Raw genomic sequence first — 23,358 nt, 5'->3', positions numbered from 1 at the left:
TTTGTCTATACTGATGGCATCAACGTCCCTTGGATTGGTAATTGAAAAAGGCCACTACGTATGAGATAACAAATGTCGGATAATTGCAGTGTATTTCAGTGACTTTGTCGTTTTTTTAACGAATTATAACTGAAAATCCTTCTTCCACTCGAAACTTACGATCTGTTCGTAAAAAAAAACTGTTCTCAAATTGACATTTCAATTTTTTTATGGCTCAAATTCATCTGGGGTGTTACTAGGAAGCAAATAAAGTCACTACATGTGAAATAATAAGTAGAGCTCTTGTTAATAAATAGAGAAACATATTATTTGATGGTGGCAATATAGTTGCCACTGCCTTATAAAGGGTTAACTATTTACATTGTTAGCTATTAATCTCCATCAATTGGAAAAAATCTTTTATTATAAAGAAAATATTATTTTAAATTTTAATTTGAAGTGTATAACACTATAATATGATACTCCTCGAATGCTTGAGTGCTATAAAATACCGTACAACTCTATGGGAACAAAAAGTGAGATACGACAACACGGAAGCCTAGAACAATGAAAGGAGAATAATTACTATCAGAACTGGAGAGAGCTGGGTATGTGGAAAAAAGACAGTAGCCGGGGAGTCAAGGTTAGTCCATTCACCAAGCTACTGGTGTCCTTTGAAGATAAAAGTTGCCGTAACAAATTCCGGTCACACGTCACGTGATCGCTGGACGCCCGTTTTAAGGTTAGGGCCCAGTAAGGTTGTATGGTTTTGCGCACGCTTGCTGGAATCCGAACTGATGCGTTTAGCGTCCGTCGGCAGGGAATCGCAACCCCTGGCTACCTTTCGGCCTACATAACGGGCACCAAGTAACGGACAAAAGATACCCGTGTCGGTGCCTAGCGAGACCCAGAAGTCAATTCCCAGGAACATACGCGGCGGGTGGGCAAGCACGCTTGTTACTGAGGAGAAGGACCAGGTAAGGTTGTGTGATTTCGCGTCCGTTTACCGGGAACTTCATCCAATGCGGCTTGCTTCCGCCAGCGGGCATGTGAACCGACTGATAAAAGGCGAAAGGCGAAAGAACCTGCCACAAATGCCAAGCAGAACAACCAACGTCAGCCATGTAGTATACTGTGAGTGGTCTTCTATTTCATGACGATTCAATTCGCACATATGAGTGTTGAGTCCCTTTTCAGCAAGTTGTCGCCGACCCTGAGAGGGTATAGCCACGGGGCTAGTGGAGCATAACATCACTTGATTTTTTCTATGTTTTGTTCTTTCGATTCATTCCCGATTATTACCTAAAATGAGAGAATATTTAGTAAATACAAGAAACTTATAATCGGATAAATGATATTTGTCGCCATCACCCAATTCCACAGGTAAATCATAAACAAACAAACATAATGATACCCATGACGACGGCGAACAATTAGAACAAATTCAAATTTTCATCAAAGGATTGCTTAGTCATACTGGGTACCGCTGGGTACCGAAATCTTAGTACACTGGAACCACAAAATAAGTACTAATTTGCTCTGACCCCAACATCTTGATTATTATATCTATGGTAGAACTATCATTCCATATACATTCACAAAAAACTCCGCATTATATTCATGAGTTCACACATGGATTTTTGCAGTGGGGGTAGCGAAATGGGTTTTTTCCTGAATCATTTTACCGATTCGATGAATGGTTTATTTCTATTCGGGATATTTAAATATCTTTTGATAAATCTGATGGGAATCTGGCAGCACTGGCAGCAAACACGAAAGTGGTATAATAAAACTCAAATTTTGAGCTGTGATCTTTTGCTAATATCAACTGTGGCACATTGAGCTGTCGCATTTTATTCAAGTCGTAATCGTAAAATCGGTGTGAGAAATGGCGGAGGACAGCGGCAGCAAGAAAATCACGATTACCGTGAAAACTCCGAAAGATAAGAAATCGATCGTGATCGCGGAAGATGCGGAAATCAAAGAGGTAAGTGATGAAAGTGTTTTCGTTTGGATTTGCTATATTTTCGGTGGTCAATTCGTTTGTTGAAGTCGGCGGCTACATGACTTTTAGAAATCTAATGAAAACATGAGAAAAATGATTCACTCACACACTCGCGTGGCGACGTGGTAATTTTGTTCGGTTTGGGGATGTGGTAAATTATGGCGAAACATAGGTCGATTAGTAGAAGCCGTTGCATGGTTCTACCAAATAATAGCTTTCACATAAATCACATGTTAGATTCCAAACAATTATTCAAATCCAAAATGAGATGATTGCATAAACATTTCGACAACAACATAGACGAACTTAGGGAAATCAACATCAGGTTTTAGCAGTGAATGCATTTACAGTAATCACTTTTAAGATCGATCATTCCGTTACTTAGACATCCCTATCTATAAGACTAGTGCAATAGTTCTGGAACCCTCTGTTTTCTAAATTCAAGGCAGCTCTTGCCTTCAATTATGTCCGATGCAACACAATCCATAGCTATGATGTAATTAACAAATCCAATTCGTTTGTTTCCTTTGTCCTTGACCAGCTTCGGGCCACCGTTGCGGAGCAGTTCGAATCCGATCCGGACTTGGTTTGTCTGATTTTTGCTGGAAAGATCATGAAGGACACCGATACTCTGAGGACACACAACATCAAGGATGGTCTTACGGTGCATTTGGTCATCAAAGCGGCAGCAAAAAGCGAGCCAGATGGTCCACGTCGGGCGCCGGCCGATGTTAGCCAAACTCCCTTCGGCTTGAATCAGTTAGGTGGTCTTAGCGCATTGGGAGCCCTCGGAGGGAATCAGACGAATTTCATGGATCTGCAGTCGCGGATGCAACACGAATTGTTGGGCAATCCCGAATTGATGCGCACCGTGTTGGACAATCCATTAGTGCAGCAGATGATGAACAATCCTGACACGATGCGACAGATTATAACTTCGAATCCGCAGATGCAGGACCTGATGCAAAGGAATCCGGAGATTTCCCATATGTTAAACAACCCGGAGCTTTTACGGCAGACCATGGAATTGGCTCGCAATCCTTCCATGCTGCAGGAGTTGATGAGATCCCATGATCGTGCCATGTCCAATTTGGAAAGTGTGCCGGGAGGGTACAGCGCTCTGCAGCGAATCTATCGAGACATACAGGAACCGATGTTGAATGCCACTGCGAGGAATCCGTTTTCGGGAACTTCCGATTCCGGCAGTGCTGGTAGGTTGATTTGATGTTTCTCCCCTTTGCTTGCCAATACTGGTTAAAAAAGCTTTTCGCGTAACAAGTATCGATAGGGGCTAATGTGTTTTTTTAATGTTGTTTTAATCCTTGCGTGACCCGATAATAAGTGTAAACTAACCCCAATAAAAATAGAATTACCAATTACTAAAAAAAAATCTAATAGTGCTATAAAATAGAAATAAATAAAGGTAATTAACTCTATAGGAAGATTGTCGCTGTCGTCACTGGTGAAACATCTTTTGCCGGCGCTAAATGTCTACGAAGGAAAAATCAGTACATTTTGACAGTTGTGTGCCCAACATGTTTGGGAACGAGACCAAAGGGAACCGCAGCGACAATCGTCCTCTATGGTTTATTACCTCTATTCTCTAAACTTCTTAATCTCCAAATGGTATTACGACTATTTAGTATGTCACTTGACTTTGAATTGCGCACATCTTGTAACGTAAAAAATATGTTATTGAAGAACTTAAACTCCATTATCCACAAATTATAGAAAATCCACAGCAAGGATCGGAGAATCGTAGCCCTCTACCAAATCCGTGGGGCGGCAACCAAAGCGATAGCACTCGGTCAGATAATCCACCGCCGAATGTTTTGAATACACCATCCATGCAGAGTTTACTTCAGCAAATGGGTGACAATCCGTCGCTAATGTCCAACATGATGAGTGCGCCATACACGCGCAATATGCTGGAAGCTTTGTCTGCCGATCCAAATTTGGCTGCAAATGTATGTAGCTGATTTATTTTTTAAAATTATTTTTGTGTATTTTATTCAATTAATTCATTTTTTTTGTAGTTGATGAGCCAAAATCCGTTGTTGGCCAACAACCCTGCTTTGCAGGATCAGATGCGCACCATGATGCCACAGTTCTTGCAACAACTCCAGAATCCCGAAATGCAACAGATGATGTCGAACCCGCAGGCGATTGAAGCCATTTTGCAAATCCAGCAGGGTATGGAGCAGCTTCGATCCGTTGCACCGGGCCTTGTCAACACTATGGGCATTCCTCCACCGCCACCCGGTGCTCCGACCACAACGTCGTCTGGGTCGGGAACGACGAACACCAACACAACGGCTTCACAGCAGAATCCGGCGTTATTTTCCGATTTTATGTCGCGTATGATCAATGGAATGGCCACCGGCTCGAACACGAACGTTCCGCCGGAGGAGCGCTACCGATCGCAGCTGGAACAACTCGCATCGATGGGATTTGTCAATCGTGAAGCTAATTTACAAGGTAAGGAAGTGAAGATTCTTGAAATGGCAGTTACTAGCCTAAGAGTATGGGTTCGACGGTTATGTAGCAGATCCGAGACGAGGAAAATATTGGGCGTTATTACGGATTCCAACAAAACAAAGTGAAGTGAGAAAAACCTTATTACGGATTCCATGCAAGTGACGAAACATGAGCGTCATTCCTGGTGGAACGAGGTGCTATTACCGATTCCAGTCGTGAGACTGTTTTTTTTGGTTGTATGTCAATGCCCAGAATACCAATCCCCAGAATCAGTTCCCCAGAATGGTATTTCCCAGAATTCCATTTCCTAGAACGACCAATTCTCCAGAATGATATTCCCCAGAATGCACCATTTCCCCGAAAAGAAATTCCCAGAATGACCCATTCCCCAGAAACCAAAAACCCAGAATGACCCGTTTCCCAGAAAAAGGTATCAGTCTAAGAAACTACGTTTTTCGCTGTCATTTCTATAAATTAAAAATACTAGATACTATATTTCTATGCAAAAATACTTATATTGAAGTACGCATTTGCCCGGAATAAGGCAAAATGACATATGCTGCCTTATTTTAAAGCACGCATTTGCCCGGAAAAGGTAAAAGAGTAAATCACTCATTTTTTTTAAAGTACGCATTTGCCCGGGATAATGCAAAATAGTAGATGACTCCTTCTTTAAAAGTACGCATTTGCCCGGGATAATGCAAAAGAGCAGATGACTTCTTCTTTAAAAGTATGCGTTTGCCCGGAAAAAGCCAAACGAGTAGATAACTACTTCTTCAAAAGTATGCATTTGCCAGGAAAAAAGGCAGAAGAGTATATGACTCCTTCTTTAAAAGTACGCATTTGCCCGGGATGAAGCAAAAGAGTAGATGACTCGTTCTTTAAAAGTATGCATTTGCCCGGAATAAGGCAAAAGAGTAGATGACTCCTTCTTTAAAAGTACGCATTTGCCCGGGATGAAGCAAAAGAGTAGATGACCCCTGGGTGGTGCGGATAGAATCGATTTGGTTGTCAAACTGAAGCCAAACATTGAAGATTGTGGTTATGTTCGTTTCTGATCTAATATTGAGAAGTATTGTTATTATTTTGGGAAAAAAATAAAAATAAACTTTGTTTGAGTTTTGTATTCTTTGTAACAAATATTCTCACATTATATTTCGAGTGGAAAATTAATGGGAATGCAACAAAAAAGCACTCGTTGCGAAATTGCACGAGATTCAGCAGTTGATTGGAGCATGAATGTACTCATGTAGCGTGGGAAGAGAAATTCGAAGAGCGGGAAATGTTTGACAGCCAAGTAACTGCAAAATAATTTTGTTTATGGGAACGATTTCAAAATATCCCTCTGCTCGCTTGAGCGCAGAAAAGCGACTCTATCCGCAGCACCCAGGATGACCCCATCTTTAAAAGTACACATTTGCCCGAAATAAGGCAAAAGAGTGGACGATTCCTTTAAAAGTATGCATTTCCCCGAGATGAAGCAAAAGAGTAGATGACTCCTTTTTTTTCATGTCGTTTATTTGAAAGGCTCAGTCGTGTATAACACTTTGCGGAGCCACAAGCATAGGTTGTACAAAAATACATAATTATGACTTATCAATAAAAAACTCAATTTCATCTACAGCGATATTCATAGCGGTTGCTATTCGAACTTTATCGTATGCGATAATTTCTCGTCGTTCATTTTCGTCCCCGATCCAATCGTACGATGGGATTCGGCACCTTTCCTTCCTACATTGGCGGGGGGGATCTGGGGCGGTAGTACTATTTTGCATGCCGCTTGCTGAAGTATCATTGGCATCGATTTCTCTTGATGTTCTATCTACCGGCGCTGCAGATAATGGATTTCGATTTGCGTCCTTCTTCTTCTCTTTCTTTTGCATCAAATTCTCTGCTTTGTATGCACCACTGCTGGATTCGGCATTATTCAGTTCACTTGATAATCCACCGGTTGTGGTGGTTGTTTGTGAACCTTCTCCATGAGAATTGTTCTCAAGCGCGACTGTTTGTTTTACTTGCATTTTATGTCCTTTACGGCGTTCTAAAAGTATCGGACATACCTTTCTCAGATGCGAGTCTGACTTGCATTCGAAGCACTTCAACTTCAGTCCATCGTAGTATATACGTCCTTTCATATTTCGAAAATACACCACCTCAGGAATCACTTTTTCTATTTCGATGTAGATGCCACGAACTCCGGTATACATATCGAGCTGATATTCAGCCGGAAACCGTTTTCGAACTGTGCGCTTCACTTTTCCGAATTTTGCCATCACAGATGACAAATCAGTATCAGGAATTTCCGGTGGCAAGTCGAAAATCCTCACATATCTAGTATTGGCACCAGCTACCGACATGTGAACTACCACCTTTTCTCCATTGGTGTAGAAAAAAGGTAATGAAGTATCGTTGTGCTCCAAAGCAAATTTCATCGCTTCTTCTGATTTAAATCGAATGAAGACAGACTTTTCATAGGAGATCTTATATGCTGTCTCCATCATGCGTTGATCACCTTTTAACGATTTCACGAATCGAACCATATCAGCCAGAGTTGGTTGAATGGCATTGTTCGGAAATAGAAATGCCAGTGTGTTTTTAACCGCCACGTCGCACGACATTGTAACCGCTAGGTACAAACAAAACGTACGATAGAAACAGCACCGATAACAAGCCTGCGAGTTGAAAAACGCGTCAAGACACAGTGAGCTGTGATCGTTCACTGAGTTGACTCCTTTAAAAGTATGCATTTGCCCGGAAAAGGGCAAAAGAGTAAATAACCCTTTCAAAAGTACGCCTTTTTTCGAAAGAAGGCAGAAGACTAGATGATCCATTTTTTTAAAGATCGCGAAAGTCGAAACGTATATGATTTCTTTTCTACGCATACGAACGGAATAAGATAAATGACCTGATGACTCCATCTTTTAATGCTCACGATTTCTCCTTATAACGAGAAAGCATGCACGCATTTGGTTGGAAGAAATCTAATGAGTAGATCATTCCTCCATTCAAAGTACGCATTTGAAAAAAAAAACTTTAAACAATCACAATTTTTCAGGAATAAGGCAAATTAGCACATCATTTCTTCATTTAAAAACTTAATTCACCGAGTAGTGATATTGCCTTTCTCGCATTCAGCCAAGACACCAACCTTATATGGTGCTAATATGGGTCGATGTACCATTTTCTTTATAACTTTTAGGCGCAACGGTCTATCGTTATGAAAATCAATAGTGATCAACTAGAGTTTGTCGCCCGTCGAATGCAACTTGTTGCGAGGAAATCGGTTAAGAATTACTATACGAAAAGTTGGCTAATGTTTTTCGGTTTTCGTGTGCACACACACACACACATACACACGGACAGACAGACATTTGTTCAGCTCGACGAGCTGAGTCGATTGGTATATAACACTATGGGTCTCCGAGGCTTCTATAAAAAGTTCGTTTTCGGAGTGAAATGATAGCCTTTCGGTACAACTTTGTTGTACGAGAAAGGCAAAAAGTTAAATTCAAATTTACCCGGTATTAGCTTCTGCCTAGAGTTTTTATGATTCTTTTAATTTGTATGCCAAATGGTCGTTATGCCAAATGCCCTAAAATCATTATGACTGTTTTTCTTGCCAAACACTCGTTATGTCAAATGGCCCCTAGCCATTCAACTCGGTATGCCAAACGGACTTATGCCAAACGACATCATATTTAGTATTCATACGAACTTTTTGTGTGGTATTTAGTCAAATCTAGGAAATGTTGCATTCTGGGGTATGGTATTCTGGGGATTAGGACATTCCGGGGAATGTCTTTCGGGGGATGAGGGTATTCTGGGGAATCTCTTTCGAGCGATGGGGGCATTCTGGGGAATGTATTTCTGGGGATTGTGGTATTCTGGGGAATGGTTTTCTGGGGAGTAGTGCATTCAGGGGAATTTTCCGGGAAAACATTCAGGGGGCAAATGGGGAATCACTTTCTGGGCAATGGGTTTCTGGGGTATGACATACAATCGTTTTTTTTCTTCTTAATTTCTGTGAATTTTGAAATTACTTCAGTTCTTCACTTAAAGTCGTGAGATGATCGTCACATTACGTTGACTATTTTCAGTATCGCTTTACAGAGAAGATCCATTAATTACGTAACGCAAAAATTGGGCATTTTTAACCCTCCCTCCCCCTTATGTCACATTTTTTTGTATGAGAGATCTGAAAATTTTGTATGGATCGTCTCACTTCGCTCAACCCCCCCCCCCCCTCTAAGAGTAGTACTCCATACTAGAGTATGGGGCAAGAGTCCGCACTTAGTTTTCAATCGAACATGTGGCCCTTATGAAACGAATCAAATCAATGTCGACGATTCGTATAGTATTCATATATCATGTTACCCAGTGGAAAAAATATTGAAATTCGTTTTAGTAGACTTATTGCAAGACACCTGAAAAACGCATTCTTACTCCACCGGTGGGATAAGAGTGCGCATCGGATGGGGTAAGAGTACGCAATTTTCCAATCCAATCCCAAGGAATCAATAAACACTATATTCTGCCAAATCGGCTATATAGTGCTACTTTAAGGTCACTCCTGACGGAATCCAAGTTCCAAAGTGCTCGCGTTTTCGGGGGCACACCACTCGTTTCAGAGGCGGTGCACAACTGTCATTTTTGTTAATTTAGCTTTGCTGCGTCGCAGCATGCGTGAAATAATAAAAATGACAGTTGTGCGTTGCTTCCGTATCGAGTGGTGTGCCCCCGAAAACACGAGCACTTTCAAACTTGGATTCCGTCAGGAGTGACCTTAATGCTTATAAGTTTTTAATTAGCCGTATAGTGGCCCTATATGGCGGTTTGGCATAATACAGTGCTAATGGTTACTTGGGGTGTTTTAATTCATTCAACATTTGAACCGATTGGAAACGGTAAACTGATTTACCGAGAACCGGTTCAAGGGTCAATTTTGGGATATAAGCAAACCCCATCATGCGGCGTATCAGTCTTCATAATTTCAAAAGTTATGGCATTCCATGGTAGTTTTTTACTTCCTGGGCCGTATTTGAACCGATTAGAACCGGTAAACGGTTTTACCATGATCCGGTTCAAAGGACTATTTTGGAAAATAAGCAAACCCCATCATGGGGCATATCAAACTTTGATTTCAAAAGTTATGGCATTCTATAGTAGTTTTGTACTTGAACCGATTGTATTTGAAACGGTTAACAGATTTATCGAGTACCGGTATGAGGGTCAATTTTGGGAAAACGAGCTAATCCCATCATGCGGCATATAAATTTTCATGATTTCAGAAGATATGGCATGGTAGTCTTCCATGATAGTTTCGTACTTCCTGGATCGTATTTGAACCCATTGGAAGCGGTAGACGGATAGTTTTTCACTTCATGGACAATACTTGAATCTATCGAAATTTGGTCGAATGGAGAAAAATGTTGTTTTTCCAATGTTTTTTTTTCCTGGGGAAATAAGCTTTAAATTCAGCGCAAACATTGAAAGCAACATATTGAACAATTATTCCTAACATAATACCCCACATACCATTTGTAAAATATTTCTAAATCTTCTAAGATGCAGTGATGAACAGTTGATTATTTGTGGTAGCGTATTAGCTGATAAAATAATGGATCAACTGAAAATAAAGGGGGGAGGGAAATTTGTTATAATTTATTTTTTTATCGTTCCAGAGAGCGAACAGTGGCGCTTAAACCTAGGCTAATAAGCCAGAGTTAGTTTAATAGCTTTGCCCCATCCCAGGGAAATCAACAATGGATTGACATAAATTTTTAAGCATGGTCACTCCCATCGTTTGTTCAAACTTATTATATTATTTGCTTATGATGATATTCCTAAACTATATTCCCTACCGACCATCCAACTCCTTGACATCTACGAGAGCGTCTGTGAGTCGCTGGCCTCTCGTTAAGTAGATGTCATATCATCTTTTCCTTCCCTTCCCTAGTAACGGAGAAGATGGGCGTGGCCAGCAATGGTAGCTTACTAGCTTTCATGCTTTATCATTTTTTACCTTCAATTGGGTCACTCCATTGAAAACTGCACACCAAAACTTGTGCGTATTTATTGGTTCTGCTCCATTTGGATGCGTGTGCATACCGCGGAGATCTGATCAGTAGAGGCAGAGTCATGGCTTGCTGCTCGCTGAGGTGTGAATCTATAAACACACGCTGAAGGCATTTTACTCAAACATCACATTCCCCTTCTTCTCTCGTTAAAAACGCAAACAAAATCTTCTGGCATAGGATTCAATGCTTGTTTCTCTCCTTGGTTATTTAAATAAGACGAAGGTGAACATCGGTTGTATTTGAGCAATCGGTCTACTCCATTGAAAACTGCACACCAAAACTTGTCTCAACATCATGGTTTTAATAACAGAACAATGATTTAGAACATGGGTTCCCAAACTGTGGGTCGCGACAGATAAAACGTGATTCATACTTCCGTTTCTATTCCGTGCCACAAATCTATACAAGCTTTGAAATTAGGATCTAAGTAATGAATGGATTATTAGAGAACAACATTTACGAAGCAAGTAGACTTCTTTTGTCATCCAAGATTTTAGCATATACAATGGAGTTCCAATTTCTTCCAAAAATATTCCAAATCTTACCCAAATGCAATACAAAACATAGCGGTGTTAAACTTCATTACTATGTAATAAGATTTAAGAACATCCTAATAAAGATAAGAAAATCCAGGCTAATCCAAATCAAATCCAATTCAAATCCAACCCTAAACCAATCCTAATCCAATCTAAATACAATCCAAATCCAATCCAAATCTAATCCAAATTCGTACATTTAATCCAACTTTTAGTTTCGTACACCATCAATCTGAACCTCAGCATATTTATGTTGATCTTCCGAGCAAACGCCTTGCAAATGACATTTATCCTAAACTAGTTGACCCGGCAGACGTTGTCCTGCATAGTAGGCGAGAATGCACGTTATGAAGCGCCCATGCAAAATGCTCATACGAATCTTAATTTTATTTTTCCCCGATTTACTCAACTTTACTCGTAATTTTTGCATGAACAAATATCATATAAACCTGTCGGAAACTAAAACGAACATATCTGCTGAAAGAATGAAGAAAATCCATCCAGCCTTTTCGAGTTATGCGGATACGAACGCAGACCATTTCATTTTTATATATAAGACTAGTCGACCCGGCAGACGTTGTCCTGCATAGTAGGCGTAAATGCGCGTTGTGAACTGCCCATATGAAATTTCCATACGAATTTTAATTTTGGTTTTTCACGGTTTACTCAACCTAACTCATGATTTTCTTATTAGGAAATATCATTTAAACCCGTCGGAAACGATAACGAACATATTTGCCGAAGGAATGAATAAAATCCATCCAACCGTTTTCGAGTTATGCGGATACGAACACAGACCATTTCATTTTTATATATATAGATTTAGCAAATTGATGAGCCTAGATGACCTAGATGAGAGCCGTGTAAATTAGTACTGCGAGCCAATAGCTTCAAACTAATTTTACGCATAATAAATTCAAACTTCCGAATAGTTTTGTGAAATCCGGCAACCTTATTAATTTTACAAATTCCAAGATATCTGATCCTACAGTGGATATGTGCAATACCCCTTTCCCCAATACTGTCTACGTGGCACATGGACAGTAGGGTGCCAATAAAGGAATGTATATCCCTATGCAAAATTTCAGCTCAATCGGACTTCGTAAAGAGTTGACCAAAGTGGTCAAAGTTTGACTTTTTTGTAACACAAAAAAAAAATCCAAGGGTTGTTTCTACGGGAAAATTTCGAAATCGACTTTTTTTGCGATGCCGAATGTCTTATGTATGAAACCTCAAGATCTGTTGCGTTGCGTTGCGTTGCGTTGTAACGGAGTATTTCGTAGATTGCATACTGATAGTTGTCATGTATATTTTTTACCTTTCTTACCCCAATTGCTTATGGATTTCCATTTGGGATTCAATGGAAATCCAATTGGGGGTCCAAAATGATAAAACATGAAAGCTATCATTGCCGGCCACGCCCATCTTCTCCGTTACTAGGAAAGGGAAGGAAATGATGATATGACATCTACTTAACGAGAGGCCAGCGACTCACCGACGCCCTCATAGATGTCAAGGAATTGGATGGTGGGTAGGGTATGTGGTTTAGGAGTATCATTATAAGCAAATGATAGAAAATTTGTGGAAATACGTTGGGAGTGACTTTGCTAAGAAATTTATGTCACTCCATTATCCTTGCCGATGATTTTCCTCGGATGGGGCGAAGGTATTAGCCTTGCCCTGGCTAATAGCCTAGGTTTAAGCGCCTTTGCTCGCTCTTTGAAACGAAAAAAGAGCAAATTGAAATTAAATTCCCCTTCCCCCCTGATATGATAATGATTTTGATCAACAAATGAATTCTAAGTGGATGAATAAATGAACAAACGGCTGCAAACAAGCCTCTATTGTCGTAGCAGGAGCAAACCCGCCTCAATACGACAGGCAGAAGCACATGTTTGTGATTCAAACGCGATCGACTGTTGTTCAATTTCGATACACATAGTTGGGTAGAGAGAAAAGATGTGAAATATTGCTAAAGTAGGATTCGATGGATACGGGGAATTGACTCATATGCCAGTTGAATATAGCTACGATGTATGACTAGAAAGAGGACAACGGTAGAATACATGAACTTAAAAAAATATATTTCTTCTACAAGTATAGTGGAAATTCTTTGAAAAATAATCAACAATTAATGAACAGTTTTGTTGTGAAATTTGGTGAAACTCACATAAATCTGCAAAATTAGTTAATACCTAACACGATTGTATAGACCAGAGCTTCCCAAACCTTTGGGTATGCGACCCACCTGGCAAAATTCTATATGTCTCGCGACCCACCTATGAAAAAATGCATTTTACCCAGTAGTAGTAAGCAATGGAATCAGAATGTCATCTGTTTCGGCTTCTTCCACATAAAAAATATTCACGTTACCTTACATGTACAAATGCAAAAAAAAAATGACGAACATGGTATTGTTTGTCAAAATGTTAGCGTTTTGACCCTTCCTTCGGAAGTGTCTATAATTTCACTTTGTATGCGTTACGCAAGCGTGTTATGTATTAATCTATCAATAAACCTCTTGAATTATGGAATAAAATGTATGGCAATTGAAACAAATTCACTTTAATATTGAAAATATAATTACAATAAGTGATATGATATGAAAATATGCTTATTTTTCGGACTTGTTTCAAAGAAACAATTGATTTTAATTGAGGAACAGATAGAAGCATGTACCACAAAACCTTCTCAGAAAAGCAAAAACGTAAACATTTGAAGGGATTTCAAAAATTTCTTTAGTAGAAGCTAGATAACAAATGTGAGCATGTTTTGAGATACTAATTGACCACTTATATGCATGTATGTGTGCGTACGTGTGCAAATTCTAAAATTGACTACCATATAAATCTCGCTCATTTTTAAGGTATTAAACATCATTAGTTTTACAAAATTAGGCAGCCATAAAGCAAAATATATGTTATTATTGAACGCTATTGAGTTTCGTTCAGATCAATGACTGATTAAGTTAGTTCTGGATTAATTAATATCAAGGTCTCTGGAAATTACGAGTATACATGCTGCCAGCGTTACGATAGTTTCTAACCAACCATGTTACCACATGTTACAATAGCTATTCAATCCGACGAGCGCCTGATAGATAGGCAACCTGACATACAGTGCGGAATCATTCGTTTTGTTGTCACTCAACTCATAGAATCCGCCTTTTGGTAGGCAATTAATTTGCCATTTACACTTTCAATCGCCGTGGGAGGTTGAGTAGTTTTATCTCGTTTTAAATACTGGAGTCTGAAAATATTACCTTTTAATTAAGGAAGGGTCAAAATCTCACTGTAGGTGGATTAATCTGGGTTTTATTTTAGGGGACAGCTTTTAAGCATAAATGTTTAAATAAAATAGCATGGTGATGGATATTTAAAATAAAATGCGGTTTGAACTTGAAATAATGTTCCTGAGAAAAATGATACAAAGGTTCGGCATTCGAGCTGCAATTAATATTTGTTCTGCGCGACCCACCAACAATCTGCTCGCGACCCCCCTGGGGGTCGGGACCCACAGTTTGGGAAACCATGGTATAGACTGTGGTTTGTGATGTTTTTGCTGTTATGATCAACGACGCGCCGTGCTATATAGTTGTTCCATGTTGTATTTTTTTTCGATGCCATTCCCACTGTGCTGGCGGTGATACATTGACCCAGACAAGTCATTTCTTTATCAGAATCTAGACTTGCAAGCAAACAATTCTTGTTTTTAAAATAATTAATAGATTCTTTTGTTGGTCGCCACGTTATTGACTAAAACTGATATTGAACGGGACTAAACTGATACGGGACGGCATTAAAGTGATTTGTAATAAAGGGAGTCGTGAGAGGAAAAACTTACCGACATATTACTATTCCAGCAGAACATGGAAACTGGAAAGCTATTTACCTTGTTGAGATTATACCAACGACTACTGCAGATATCATCTCCAAACGGATTTCCTTCGCCATATACCATTCAGGAACACGAAGATCCAGCATTTTATCACCTCTCGGTTTTGACTTCCGGTGCTCAGGAATAAAAGGAAGAGCTACAAGTCGTTCACTGATTCACTACCTCAGCTCAGAAGCTGCTCGGGTAAAAACTTCTAGTTTGTATCCACTGATTCATTTTATTTTACATAGGTATAAGTTATTAGTAATAAAACTTCAAAGTAGGGAAAAATATTTTTTGACGTGAGAAAAGAAAAATGCGTCCTTTCTCAAGCGAAGCTCACTACGATCCTGAAACCTCAAGATCTGTTGTCACCTAAAAAATAAATCGAAAAAAAATATTGTTTGGAACTTTTGGGAAATAGTCAAGTTTTGGCACCGATAGTCAAGTTGAAAACCGAAATGGGGGACTATCGAAGTTGGATTTTTCTCGCAATCCGTACTAACTTCGATAGTAGTGCGCTAGTCTAATTAGGCCCTAATTAGACTAGCGCGCCACTAGCGAAGTTAGGTTTAACGTACGGATTGTGAGGAAAATCCAACTTCGCTAGTCCCGTATTCCCGTTTTCAACTTAATCGAGTATACACTCTGAAAACAAATAACGGTATTACTGTTTTGGTTTCTCAGGAAATGAGTGATTTCTCATTGACGAGAAGCGCGCCTTCAACGAGTTTGCTCACTGAGAAGGGTCAAAATAGCAGGAACTTGTCATGATACTCTTGGAAAAACAAAACAAGAACTGTATCGAAACCGATACTGCATTGCTTCTCAATTATAAAGGAGTAATTCGACAAGCACTTATATACTAAGGATACGGGGAATGCTACAATAGATCTAGTAACACCCGAACAGGAAAAAATAGGTCACGTTTGCAGAAGAGCTTTCAGAATCCGAGTAACAACTTCCACCGCGATTAGATTTTTTTTTGCAAATTGAATATCTTTCGGATGCTTGACATGTCCACACGTCAACAATGTGCTTTACTGTTGCATATCCACAGTCAAGCGAGCCCACATTCTTTATTATCGAGAACTGCACACAATATGTCCCCAGCAACGGGATGGGCGGACTCGTATAGAGTGTGAATCAATCACACTCTGCTATGACAACGACTTGCTTGGCTAAAGCTATGTGCTAAAGCATTTGATGAGTGTGACTGTTCTACACAGTAGTCGCGATGTGCTCAGGCGACTAATGACGGTGGAAGACCGATACTTGATCACAATTAATTGTATAATCTGATGGCTTTTCCGCAAACGGTCTTATTGTGAAGAGGCTATCACGCCTATCTGGAGAGTAGGAGGTTGAGGGATCGAGTCCTACTAACAATTTTGGTGCTATAAGCTTCATCAATGCTTATTTCTTCATCTTCAAAAGTAGCAAATCCTGAATAAAAAGCAAGTAACCACAATTAACTTCTTAAGGTTCAACTCGACCATTACCCAAATATCTATCAGCTAGTCAGTTTGTGTCGAATGTATTTCACATTTTATCGTTTATGCAGCTTCCATATAGCCATAAAACAGCTTTGTCTGAATTAGCAACACAGGTAATCGATTAAGAGCTCATATGCAATTGTGTTGTTTGTCAGCAACTTTCATTATTACGATGAGTAGCATTCTCATTCAAAACGCTTTCTCTCTTGTTATAGCACTAATAATATAGCGTAATGTTGCTATAAACGAACTATTGAAGTTTTTACGCAACTTCTGTATTCTTGATGATTGCACAATGTTTAAATAAACTTTATAATGCTTCTTTAATAGCTTTTCAATTGCAGCTTAAAAGGTATTCATGTTTCCGTATAGCAACTGACAAAGCGCTATCATAGAAGCTAACAGATAGTGTAAGAAAAAAAGCCATTTAGAAGCAATATTTCTGTTGGCAGTCGCTGTAAAACAATTAGCAGTGGATGCTGGAGCATGTAGGTCGAGACATTGTTGCCTGAAAACAATTTCAGTAATTGATGATGGATAAAACTTAGCCAAAACACTCCCACGCAAACCAACTCCACAGAGAAACAGACGTCACACTTTGAGCAAAATGCAATCAGAATCATCGTCACGGAAACATTATCGCGCAATGCTAAATGCACTGTGAGTGGACAAGCGGCAATCCGATGGCGGTAGTGTGCAAACGTCAAACACAAGCGAATCCGATGGAAGCGCCATCGGTGGCCTATTGACCACCTACTAAAAATTGAATCCCCCGTTACAAAGGTCAACGATGAAACATGTGTTTAGTGAGACGTCTGTTTCTCTGTGCCAACACCATCAGCAAGTAGCCGACATCTCCACCTATGTGCTGATGGTGTTGGTTTGCGTGGGAGTGCTCTCAGATTCGACAAATCGACGTTTGAATCTTAGTTTACAAAAGCAGACAATTCGTTTTGAAAATTTTATATTGAATTGAATTACATATAGTTAAAAGTACTATTTTTAAGCTTATGTGCTAAAAGCAGCATGTAGGATCCTTTCTAACGTTAGTACAGCTCGAAACTGGAAATAGCTTTAGCAAAACGACATAAGGGAAGATCCATAAAGTACGTCACGCAAAAATTGGCAATTTTCAACCCCCCTCCCCCCTTCGTCACACTTTTTGTATTAAAACTCTAAAATTTTTATATGAGTGGTCACGCTGCTCGGAACCCCCCCTCTAGGGGGGCTCCTAGGGGGAGCGTGACGTACTTTGTGGATGGCCAGAGGTATGCAAAGAAGTACATCCATAGTTTTCTTTATTATTTATATATGTCGAAGTGGCTGTTGACTGAGCAGCCATTGAATCCAGAGATCAGGAGTTTTGAATCTAGGTAGCAACAAAATAGAAATTTAAGATTTCACAAAAAAATGAAGAAAAACGCAAGTTCTACGTCAAAAAGATAAATCCGATATTTTACTTTCTCCTCTCAATAATATTTAATTAAAGTAGTTCTGCAGGCACATCAAAACAGCTGAATAGATTCGCCAATTTTGCTGGTAAAAGAATTGAATAGACGTTTTTGATTATATGTACAGCACACATATTAACCCTTTTGTTACCGACAGGGTACCCTTTTTCGTTTTCAAGTGAAATTTTTTTAGGGTTCTAAACATCACAGGAAATTGAAACTCCGTGACATCTTCAAACTCGGTCAAATTTTGGTTTGGCTGGTATCGAAATGAAAATCCAGTAAGGGGGGGAGGCTTCTAAATATGTTTACCCCGTAACGTACCAACAGGGTACCTGGGTATCCACGGTTTTGGTATGACCATAACTTCGTCAGTTTTCAATCGAGTTGGACGATTTCGTTTGCTATGGATTAAGAAATACGTCCTCTATCCGATCCATGTCACATAGGACCGATCCGGATCACCTGGTTACCGGAGTTCCGGATTTGCTAGACCATGTCTCAAAAATAGAGAAGTTGATCTTGTAGAATCCAAATGATGATTTCTTGTATCCTGAGTTACTAGTTTCGCAGAAAATTCGAGGATTATGACTTCCAAACGTATTAGGACCACATGATCATATGGACTCGGAACGGACATCCCGGAATAGGTTCCCGTGGGCCCTATAGTGGCCGCAAATTCATTCATGGCAATATGGGTATCAAAATTCTTGATATTGTTTCGGGAACATGTTATGCATATAGTTGAAACCATAGGATGGATATGAACCGAAACGGTCATTCTGGAACAGGTTCCCGGAGGGCCCGTAGTGGCCAAAAACTCATTCAGAATAATCCCTACAAATATGGGTATCAAAATTCTAGGAATTGTTCCGGAAACATATTTTCCATGTAGTTGAGACCATAGGATGGATATCAACCGAAACGGTCATTCTGGAACAGGTTCCCGGAGGGCCTAAAGTGACCATTAATTCATTTGGTAGAAACCCTGGCAATATGGGTATCAATATTCTTGAAATTGTTCCGGAAACATGTTTTTCATGTAGTTGAGACCATAGGATGGATATCAACCGGAACGGTCATTCTGGAACAAGTTCCCGGAAGGCAAGTAGGGGCCAAAAACTTATTTAGAATGAACCCTGGCAATATGGGTATCAAAACTCTTGGAATTGTTTCGAAAATATGTTATCCATAAAGTTCAAACCATAGGAAGAACAGAACAGTCATCTTAGAACAAGTTCCCGAAAGGCCTTTAGTGGCCACAAATTCATTTAAAAGACACCCTGGCATCAAAATTCTTGGAATATTTTCGGAAACATGTTTTTCCAAGAAGATGGGACTGATGTTGGCTGAATGGCTGTTAGGCCGAATGGTCATTGGGTCGAATGAGAAGTGAGCAGTGAGAAGTGGAAAGTAAATAGTGAAATGAGAAAAGTTACACAGTGTTGACCCGATTTTGTCACTCCCCGATTTTATGATCCTGTAACGTAGTTAAGTTATATTCTTTAAATTTCCAACGAAGTTTATTAGTCATGACGCAAGAAATCTTCATTTGGTTGAATATATATCTTCAATTTACACATACTTTGGGACTTGGCCCAGTTAATCCGGAATTCCGGTTACCAGGTAATCCGAATCGGTTCTCTGTAACATGTATCGAATGGCGGGTAAGTTCCTGCATCCGTAGCAACCAAAATCGTCAAAATCGGTGAAAAACTGACAATGTTATGATCATTTTAAGTCCGTGGGTACCCGGGTACCCTGTCGGTAACGTAAGGGTGTTTTTTTTGTCGGTAACAAAAGGGCTAAGCTTGAAGCCGTAGACGCGTTGAAATAATATTTACATGGACATTAAATGCTAGGTGGATACTTTTTTGCAAATTTCATATCAATTTGTCCATTTCGAAACATGTGCTCTGAGGGTGTGCGTACTGCGTTTCGACGACGATTTTGTCCGGAACTGCTTTGCGTTTCACAGATTTTCGTGGTACAGACGATTGAAAGAAAACCATTGGCGTAACTACCTCCGATGCCTAGGGGGGGCTATAGCCCCTTTATATTTTTTCTCGAAATTGACCCTCTTTTTGAAAATTCTCGAACATTTTAACATCTCATCAAGTTATCAGCGGTAATGTGACAAATGCAGTCCAACCACCTAAGGCAATTGCGGATCCATCACACTCATTCATATTATTCTCTTTTCTCAAGCACTCACACGTGAGCAACAACTCACAGTCTATGTTCAATTGCGCTCGACTAGCGTCAGGCAGTGAATATATTTGCATACTATATTCTATCTATCTCAAATGAAAAAAAAATGCTGCAACTTTCCATGGATTCCGCCGAGAATCTTCCAAGAATTTTGATGAGAATCCTTTAGTAATCCTGACTGGAATGTTCCAGGGACTCCGACGGGAATCTCAAGATATTTCGACGAGAATACCGATGGGAGCCTCCAGGGTTCATGAAGGGAATCCACCAGAGATTTCGGAGGGAATGTTTCAGGAATTCCAACGGAAAATATTCAAGGATTCCGACGAGAATGTAGCAGGGATCCTTCACCCTCCAGGAATTTCGACGGGAATATTTCAGGAATTTGAAGGGGAATATTCCAGGGATTTCGTCGAAAACCCTCCAGGAATTCCAATATGATGGTTCCAGGTATTTCATGAGCAATGTTCCAGGGATGAAGACGCATATCGTCGAAGGATTCCGAAGCAATCCGTCGAAGGACTTCGAAGCAAATCGTCGAGCGACTCCGAATTAATCCTTCAGTTATTTCGAAAAGAATCCTCCAGCGATCCCGAATCCTCCAAGGATGTTGAAGCAAATCGTTGAGGGATTCCGATGCAAATCATCAAAGGATTTCGAAGCAAATCATCGAATGGTTCCAAAAAAATTTCGTTTAGGGACTCTGAACAAAATCTATGAGAAATTCTGAAGCAAACCGTCGATGTATTCCGAAACGAAACGTCGAATGATTCTGAAGCAATTCTTCGTGGGATTCCGAAGCTAATCGTCAGGCGGATTCCTTATCGTCTAGAGATCCCAACGCAGATCATTTGCAAAACGTCGAGAGACTCCGAATTAAATCTTCAAAGGATTACGAAGCAAATTGCCGAAGAATTCTGATTTGTCAAGGAATTCCTAAACCAATCTTAAAACGAATCTGGAGATATTCCGGAGCAAATCAACGAGAGATTCTAAACCAGGTTCAGATAAACAGATTCCCAAGGGTATTGCTTAACAATACTGGAAAGAATCCAGTAGGAATTCTTCTGGATTACGATTGGAATACTTCGATGAATCCGAAAAGAATTCTTTAGAGATTGAAGTGAGAATTCTTCTCGGATTCTGATGAGAATCCTTCTCGGATGCTGATGGGAATCTTTCTCAGAATTCAGAAATAAGCTAATTTTTTTCCACTCATTTCATTAAGTATGATAGAGTGAATATGAGAGATAACTCTTTAGTCTTCACACTTTTTCGGTAATTAATTATGCTATATGTTGAAAACTGATATCACTACTAACTAACCTATCAAATCCTAGGTGGGGCTATTTTTTTCGAGGGAGAGCTAAGCCCCCCTATTTACGCCAATGCCTTTTCCTAATCAATGAAATGAATACCAAATAGAGGGACTCTTAGAATTCGTTGACCTTATATTTACGCCCCACCATTCTTCTATATTAATTTTAATTTATCTTATATTTTCAGCCCTAATCGCATCGTTTGGCGACATAAACGGAGCTGTCGAAAGGCTTTTAGCCCTTGGGCAGCTGTCGCTGAGTTAACGCGCTTTGACCCAAGTGCATGACGCGGAATACAATTAAACATTTTTAATACTTTCCTGCTTTGACTAGAAGATGAACGAAAAAACATGAAAAGCAAAAATTAATTGTAGAATAAGGTACTCTTCGAATGTGGAAAAGAAAACAAAGAAATGTAAAGTCAGTTCTAAACTCTATCCTAGATAACTAGCCCTACGGGTGGAATTGTCTGCTTGCAACCATGCGTGAATAGCAGATCGACTGCGCTATTTAGAGTTGCAAAAAGGCCGTAATTATCATGATTGCTCTAATGATAAAATTGTCATTTCTCAATACAAAGTAGATTACGATCAAAAACTGAGAATCACGATGTAAACAGATGTGTAATCTTTCCGGATGAAGGAAATCTAATGACCATAAATTGATGTCAGTTACGCCCTTATTCCAGCACTATCAATACCTGTTGGATCAGCTTTCAGTATTGAGCTTATCGTCGTGGTCATTGCTGTGGCTTCGATTTTCTCGTTCAGTGGTTGCTGGAAGTACCATTCCCCTAATTGTTTGTAAAACTTCGTATATGTAGATTTTCGTGTGTTGAGACGGTATCAGATGCAAAACAAAATATTGAGGAATAGAACAAAACAATGGTCTGAATAGGATGCAAAGCATGGGAATTTTACTCTACTCAATACATTACCCAATATACATGTTGACGTATGATGAACAGATCAAGACTATTAAGCAACATTATAGTAGTAAAGAAGCAAAAGCAAGTAGAATTGTAAACAGCATATAACAAATAAAACTACTTTTAGTCAGTTACGTACAGACAGCATAACAAAGACAGGCACCCCCTCTAGATATCAGGCTTAGCTTCGATGAATGGTCGGTCAATGATAGTTCGTGATTGGAGGCATAACAATTACTGTGGCGTTTATGGTAAAAACAAAATTTATCTTTACACTTTTCTGCAAACAGGTTTATCCATTCAAAATATATAATAAAGGTGGTATAATTCTAAACGAAATGGTGTGTTTTTATTTTTTGCTGATTATATTACAATCAAATTACCATCGATCATGGGCTAGAGCTACTTTTCGATGAGCATATGCCGAAAGAAGTTTCCTCCATTGCAATCAATCTTGGGTCAATCGGTTGTCGCCCTGAAGGTTCAGCACCCTCAGCTCCGCTTCAGCTGCAAAATGTATGAGCGACTGTCTGTGTTTGACATGATGACGTGTTGTTCATCTACGCAATGGAGCTCGGAGATCGTACAATCGGGGGTACGTTGTTTGGCATAAAGCCGTTTGGCATAAACTAATTAGGCATAATAGTCGTTTGGCATAATAGCCGTTTGGCATAATGGTCGTTTGGCATAATTGATTAAAAACAATATACACCCGATTCTGTTTTTACACGGATTTTTTTGTGTAAAAAAAATCCCATACAAAACTTTTGCCAAGTTGCTCCATTTTGCATGATTCGTCGAGAAATCATAAAACTTTTTTCACACGGATTTTCAAATATTTTGAACTGAAAACTTTTTTAACACGGAACGCATCCCCCGTGTAAAAAAAGAATAGAAAAATTACAATTCTTTCAGAAAAGTTGTTATTGGCATTTATGTTAGTTATAATTACAATATGATTTTTCCCTTAATTTGCACATAGGCTGTTCTTTCAGTTTAGAT

At 39.5% G+C, this 23,358-nt stretch overlaps 1 protein-coding gene across 1 annotated transcript; it reads left to right on the top strand.

The window, feature by feature from the left end:
* The first annotated feature begins 1,806 nt into the window (after positions 1-1,806).
* Positions 1,807-22,695, top strand: LOC134221315 (ubiquilin-1). Its single transcript, XM_062700515.1, has 5 exons — positions 1,807-1,966; positions 2,526-3,195; positions 3,716-3,951; positions 4,021-4,462; positions 21,616-22,695. The coding sequence occupies exons 1-5, from the start codon at positions 1,868-1,870 to the stop codon at positions 21,690-21,692; spliced, it is 1,524 nt and encodes a 507-aa protein (XP_062556499.1). The 5' UTR covers positions 1,807-1,867; the 3' UTR covers positions 21,693-22,695.
* Positions 22,696-23,358: the final 663 nt, after the last annotated feature.

This window comes from Armigeres subalbatus, chromosome 3 (assembly GCF_024139115.2).
Source record: "Armigeres subalbatus isolate Guangzhou_Male chromosome 3, GZ_Asu_2, whole genome shotgun sequence".
In the NCBI taxonomy this organism is placed as follows: Eukaryota; Metazoa; Arthropoda; class Insecta; order Diptera; family Culicidae; genus Armigeres; species Armigeres subalbatus.
The sequence above is the reverse complement of the archived record's forward strand: the minus strand, read 5'-3'. Positions and strand labels throughout refer to the sequence as shown.